Raw genomic sequence first — 7233 nt, forward strand, 5'->3', positions numbered from 1 at the left:
ATTCAAACCGCTCTGTAAATTGTTTTTGTGTCTGCCTGTGGCAATCAGATTACTTCTGAAGCATCTTCAAGCTCTGAATTCTGTTATTCTGTGAAAATCTGTGCTGAAAGTACTCATGTTATTAAAGAACAGTACTTGAGGTCCTTCGCCCTCTTTCATTTAGTATGATTCATCACAGTTTTATAATACATCGATATAATTTTACATACCTTGTGATCTGAGCGTTGATAACACAGATGACCTTAACAGAGCGTTTACCCCACAGACGCACCCAATTCCTCTATTATCCTCTACTCCTTTTATAAACCACACTGACCACTGTCCACAGACTTCAAGGCCTCAAGGCTATTCTGTAGTACATCTATAATATATAGAATATATTGATATATATTCTATATTATATATGTAATTATTATATAGAATATATAAACATCTATATTCTGTAGGACATCTGGTGGACACCAGCCACCAGCGGGACTGCGTACCTAAGAGTCACGTGTATTTGCTTCCCAGCCTATTGATGTCCACTGTGTTTGTTACTGAAATTATGAAATTTAAATCCATGCTACACGGACTAATAAAACGTGTGCAAAAGAGCTTTTAGTTCTTCGGAACCGAAGCTCACTGCTTTGGCAAGTCTTACAACTGAGTCACTTGCCAAAATGGCAGCCTAAAACCACGGACAGGACGACTGTAGGGGTGTAAGGGGAGTGAGGTAGAGGACAGAAGAGAATTCGGCACAGAGACTGGCTCCCCAGGCCCCGAAGCGCTCATTGTACTCTAAAAGAATCTGAAACTGACAATCAGAAGCCAATGAATTCGGGCTGCGACTTCAAGGAATCCCAACCAGGGCTCACACGGAAAGCCAAGGCCTCAGCTCTGCGACAAAATACTGGCAAATTAAGGTTAAATAGAATGTTTAAGGCACACGTGTGGCACTTTGGGTGAGTCACCGCTTCGGCATTTTCCATAAACCATCTAACCGCTTCACCCGGGGACCGGCTCTAAAATCCTCACAGGGGTCAAGTGGTTTAGGCCACAGCTTTCGCTGGAGCAAAAAATATACTAATTAATTATTTCCTGTTGGTCGCAGACATAGCTCAGGGCTACTGGGCTATGAGGGTTGTTTAAAATTTCAGTTTGCTGCCGGACTTCAAGGGAGCTCTCTCCAAGACCTGAGGTTGGGCTCAATGTCAGATCTTTGCACTCACAGGGAGGGAGACTAGAACAATCTGGAAATACTTCCAGCGCAGCTGTTCATCAGGAGACCCTTAGTGCGTCTGGATTTCTGAGCAAACTTCTAGAACCAGACCCTAAGGTATGCCTGTCTGGCTCCTCAGGGGGCTTCCTTCTGCGTCTGGCCTCCGAAGGTGATGGGGGCCCCCGGGCGTGGGGAGGGGAAAGGTTCCTGGAGCCGCCAGCTCTAGGGAGAAGAGGGCAGAGGAAGCCAAAGCTGGAAGCACCACAGCTCGCTCCACCAGGCTCCCTGGAGGGGGGCCAATATTCCTGTTGGCGGGCACGACACGGTGCCAGCATTCAACCCGGCTCCAGTAAGTCCTGTGACGCCGCCTTCACGGACACAAATAGTGTTTAAACAATTAGGGAGCTGTTTTCTCCCTATTTTTCAAGCATAACATTACCCTCTCCTTTCTTTTTTCTAAATTACACCCCTTTAGATCTGTAAGAGCCCAGAGAAATAACTTCGTCACATCCTTTTATTCTGATGTAAAGGGAGATCGAGAAGCGAGAAAAGGATTTACCTAAGACCACAGAGCACGTTGCTGCGATTACTGGGGCCCACACGTGGCCTCCACCTGCCCTGTTTTTCCTCAGTTCCCCCACCCTGGGGACCTGCTGCACCAGCACCAGCAGCACCCCCCAGGGAACTTGCTAGACCTGCAGAATCCCCGCTCCCCTCCAGGCTCACTGCAGGACAAACTGCTTTTTTAACAAAATCAAAGAGGGTTTGTCTGCACGTTAAACTGCTCTCGGAACCAGTCGCTGGCGATGCTGTTTTGTGAAATGACTGTTTAAATTCACGACCCTCACAAGAACTTCCTTAACCACAAAGTGGATGAAAACCAGGAGTTATTTTGCTGTCTCTGATCATTTCATATAGAATTTGCATTTAAAACGACAACTAATGAAACAGAAGCAGCGTTTCTCTCTGGATACGTGAGCCGTGTCAGAGCAGGGTCGATATTCCCCAGATGCCTCTATCGGAAGTTATTACACTGAATCCGAGCAGTTGCTAAGGTCGTCAGGGCTGCGAATAAGGGAACAGTAAGGGTTCTGGGGGCGCCTGGCTGGCTCAGTCCCTAGAGCATGGAAGTCCTGAGCTCAGGGTCCTGGGTTTGAGCCCCACTTGCGCCCAGAGATTACTTAAAAAAAAAATCTGTTAAGCAACAGGAGTTCCCAACAGAGAAAACCAAAGTAAAACTGGGAATGGCTGTGCGCATGTGCACAGGTGTGCGCTGGCCAAGTGCGGAACCCTGCAGCCCGGAGAGTAACTCTTGCCCCGTTCACTTAGGTCACGTACTGCGTACAGATGACACATCAACAGTTTCCCATTGGGCAAAAACCACCAAAGTTACTGAGTAGTCAAACACACTGCAAACATCAACTGGCTCGTTGCATTTACAAGAACTGTCCAGAAGAGGCAAATCCCTAGACACAGAAAGTAGATCAGAGGTTGGGGAGGAGGGATGGGGGTGTAGGACGGGGTGGAACTTCCAACAGGCACAGGGCTTCCTTTTAAGGGGGTGACACCCTTAGTGGTGGTGGCGGCACAACTTGAAACACACTCAAAATCACAGACTTTGTACACTTGAATGTGCAAACTGTGTGGTTTGTCAATTATATCTCAACAAGGCCCTAAAAAGCCCACAACTCCTTCAACAAGAAGGGTTTTCAGAGACACTGAAAGGTCAAAGCGCATGTACCACTCCTGCTCAGGAATTTTTCATCTTAAAGATGTTGAATACCTTAAAATGTGAGTCCAAAGGGGACTTTATTTCCATAAACCTCATCCTTTTTACCAGTAAGTGAACTAACACCAGGTTAAGGAAGTGACTTGCGTAAGAATCAAAGTCCCAACTCAGTGCACCAATGGTGAGAATTTTCCCAACATTAAATCATTTCAATTAAAACATTCATAAGCGTTGGCTGGGTAATTAAATACATCTGGAAAAATAAAACCAGTTCGTGGCCTTGTGGTGTATTTATGAAGAATCTGCCAAGGGAAATCAGTGTTTCCTTTTGGCATGAAGGGCACTTTTTTTTTTTTATGTAAAAACTAAAAACTAAAACCAAGGATACTGCCAGAACCAGTAAGGTATGCACAAATTAACATAAATTGGCAACTGAAGTGTAGAACCAACAATTGTCCCAGACACAAAGTACTTCCTTGAGAACAGGCCTCTGGTTGGGTATTTGCTTCATGAGAACCTGCACACACCTTCATCTCACCTCCACACCTATTTAAACACTAAAGCCTGCCCCCAGTGAGGTCCAGGTCCTGTGACAGCCATCCTCAAGAAGGTGCCCGTGTGGTAACTCGACGCTCCACTTTGAACTGGTACAAATCCTAATGCCTAGCATTAATGAACCAGAAATCACTTTATTTCAGGAAAACCAGTTAATGCTTTCCTGTGCATTATACTCCTCGAACTTCAACATCTTTGTGCCAAGTATTGCCAAAATCATTCCATGCTCAGTGGCAGTCATCTGATTTTTGTGTCTGAACCTCACTTAAAAGGGAGCATTAAAAACGGGGTGGGGGGTGGAGGGAAGCCTTGAGGGGTGCCTGGCTAGCTCAGCTGGTGGGGGGGGGGGGGACGACAACTCGATCTCGGGGTTGTGAGTTCCAGACCCACCTTGGGTGTAGAGATTACTTAAAAATAAAATCTTAAAAAATAATGATAATAAAAGGGAGCATTGAGTGATGAGGTCATGCAATTCTGCCCCTTCTAGAAGGATTTTATCCTAGCTCTCCCCTAACTTTCTGGTAAGAAATTTTCTTTGCGGATTCAGGGGCCTTGTTTCCTTTCATATTTTGATCATCTAGTAAATTAAGAAAGAATTAACTATACAGGGGCGCCTGGGTGGCTCAGTGGGTTAAGCCACTGCCTTCGGCTCAGGTCATGATCTCAGGGTCCTAGGATCGAGTCCCGCATCGGGCTCTCTGCTCAGCAGGGAACCTGCTTCCTCCTCTCTCTCTGCCTGCCTCTCTGCCTACTTGTGATCTCTCTCTGTCAAATAAATAAATAAAATCTTTAAAAAAAAAAAGAATTAACTATACAATTCTTTGCTCTTCCCTTTAAATTCAACATAATAAGCTCTCCATGCTGTCCCTCACCAAAATGACAATACGCACAAAATTACACCCCCTCACTTACTTACACACACACACACACACACACACACACACTCTCTCTCTCTCTCTCTCACACTCTCTCTCTCTCTCTTTCTCTCTCTCCCTCAACAGCAAAGGGATGCAGACTGGGTAAGAGGCCAGGAGTGGGGATGGGGGACGGGCAGCGATTCCCAAGCCCTGACCACGAGCCCGCAATGGTTAAACCCACGGCGTTCCTCATTAGGCATGCTTCGGCGTGGCTCCTCAGTCTGTGGCTTTTGTGGCTGCAGCGTGGCTGCCACAGAGAAGGATTAACAAGCAGGGAGAGAACCCTCTCCCAATCACCGCTCTCAGACATTTCCAGGGGTGCGGCGGAATTGGGTTGTTAGGCACGGCATTCCCGAGTTCCCATTCCGATGGGGTCCCCGTGTAACGACATGTTGCTGACGGCAGCGTATCGGGGTGTTAGGAGGGGACGGAAAGAATCCCGCGGCCGCCTAACATTCGCCCCGGGCCAGGCTGGAGCTTTTCAGTCTCCAGAACTGGGCTTTCACCGTTGCTCGTCGGTCCCCCCCAACCGCACTCGAATTCGCTTGGCAAACCGTCTCCACCTGCGCACGGGTCCGCATTTTGATAGTTGCAATGGGGGACAAAGAAAAGAGGCTGACCCTCTGACCCACGCTGTCCCTCTCCCCTCCCCCACTCCTGGTTTCAAGGGTCCTGGCTCCAGAAAGGGCTCTCGGAAGACCCCAGCCTTGGGGAACCCGGCGTTTGTTTCGTTGGGGGGGTGGGGGCAAGGCAGGAAGCCCCCGGCAGGGTGGGACAGGACCGGACCGGGAGCTGAGAGCCCTGGCCACGGGGAGAGCGTCCCGGGAAATGAGCAAGAGACTCCTCTCTCCCCAGCCTTCAATAAAGCCGCCCGGGACGCCCCGTCTGCTCGCTCCGCAGCCCCTCCCGGGAGACCGGCTCTCGCCCTTCCGCGAGCCGCACGCCGGGGATTGCTGGGGTGGGGGGCGGTGGGGGGAGGCAGGGGGCGGCGGGGACCGGGACGCCCCCGCCGCGGAGCAGGGACTCGCACCTGGGCGTCCGCGACACCTGAGACGCGCCCCTCCCACCTCCGGCCTCCGGGCGCGGAGGTGGCCCCGGAGCCCCACCTGAGCGGGGGTGGGGTGGGGCGGGGCGGGGGCCGGGGCCGTGGTCGTGGCGCGGGGCCAGCGCGCTCGCTTACCCATGGCTGGAGACTGGCGGGAGGGGCGCGGGCTCTGGGCGCGCGGGCTCCCCGGGGACGGGCAGAGCCGGTGGCACAAGTTTGCAGGTCTGGCGGGCACGTGCGCGGGCCGGGCTCGGGCGGGCTGCTGCGCTGCTGGGCTGGCGGCTGGCGGCTGGCTCCTGGCTCCTGGCTCCTGGCTCCGGGGCCGGGGTGGGAGCGCCGCGCGGCTCCGCCTGCACTGGGGGCCGGCCGCGCCGAGAGGGGCCCTGACGTCAGCGCCGGGGGCTTTGTGCGCCCGCAGCGAGGGCCCGAACCCGGCAGCCGGCGCGCCAGGGTGGCCGGCAGTGCTGGCGGCTTCCTCTGGGACCCCCCAAGCGGGCGGGCGCGGGAACGCGAGAAGCTGGGGTGGGGGTGGGATTCGGAGCGGGGGGAGTGACGGATCTGGGGACGCGGACCCGCGTCCCAGAAACGAACTGTTTAACAGCTGCAAGGGGCTTTGCAATCCTAGTCTTCACCCATTGCGCAGATGAAGAAACTGAGGCCCGTGCACCGACCCCAGGACGGTCAGTGATTGGCATTTGCCCGGTCCGTAGTCCCGGATCCTGTATGAGCTGCAGGTGATTACTTAACTCTGTGGGGCTCAGCCCTGTTTGCACATTCCAACCAGCCGGGGAGCTTTGAAAACCTGGTTGCAGTTTTTCCAGGTGATTCCAGTGTGCATCCAACGTGGCCAGCACTGACTTAGGCTACTTGTGGGCAACAGTGATGTGGGAAGGCACGGGCGGCACCCTCCAGTCTGGGGTGGTGAGAGGTTTAGTGGCGTCCTTAATCGGCCATCTTGGTCCCTGGAAGGCCACCCCTGTCGGGCTCTGGGAGACTGCAGACTCGCCCCCGTCCCCGCTTCTCCCACCGCTCAGGCCTTGCACGGGAGCCTGGAAGTGAATTAATGGTTTTACAGTGGCCGGGGCTTCAATTCCCTCTGTCGCCTTAGCGAATAATTTTCCTGTCTCCAAAGGTGTTAGAAAAGCTCTGAGACCCTTAGCCATTTGTCCACAGCTGATACTTTTTGAGACATTTGTGAGCTCGAGATTCCCCGCCCCCAACACACATAGTTTCTGTTGTGTTTCGTCGTTTTGAAGATACATCGTATTACTTGAACAGAGCGTCACGTAAACTGTAACAGTCCTAACAGTCCGTTAGTTAACACCTAAGCAACATTTAACCCCAGAGAGAGAACCGTTAGGATCGAGAAGGGGCGGAGGGAGCAAACATCTCATCTATTGAAATTTATTGTATTAGGGAAGATTTCATCAAGGCAGAGCTCTAGAAAACCTAATAATTATTTTTGCATAAAGGGGGAGAGATTTGTGCCAAGGGGATCACTGGCTCATTTTCACAATCCCAGGGGAAGAGTTAGTCCTAACCAATCTTTACACATTAATAAAACAGGGAGCTCGTAGGTTTAACTTTTTGTCCCGGGGTTATAGGAAAGTAGTCACAAGGATGCAGGAATCCCCCCGCATCCATGGTGCCGGGGACAGGAGGGGAGACGGCTTGCAAAGCCTGGAGCCGAAGGTGGAAGTGAAAGAGAGCAAAAAGGAATTCTAAGTCCTGGGTTAGAGAAGAACCTTGGCTTTGGTTGGTTCCTGCATCTTGGGAGACACCTAGG

General features: G+C 51.8%; 1 protein-coding gene across 1 annotated transcript in view; it reads right to left on the reverse strand.

The window, feature by feature from the left end:
* The window catches only part of GPM6B (glycoprotein M6B), a 160232-nt gene extending 154491 nt beyond the window's left edge, over window positions 1-5741 (reverse strand). The window contains exon 1 of the mRNA XM_032329451.1: window positions 5583-5741. Coding sequence (XP_032185342.1) covers window positions 5583-5586 — 4 coding nt within the window. The 5' untranslated portion in view covers window positions 5587-5741. The remainder of the gene's footprint in view (window positions 1-5582) is intronic.
* Window positions 5742-7233: the final 1492 nt, after the last annotated feature.

Source organism: Mustela erminea, chromosome X, assembly GCF_009829155.1.
Source record: "Mustela erminea isolate mMusErm1 chromosome X, mMusErm1.Pri, whole genome shotgun sequence".
NCBI classification, from domain to species: domain Eukaryota; kingdom Metazoa; phylum Chordata; class Mammalia; order Carnivora; family Mustelidae; genus Mustela; species Mustela erminea.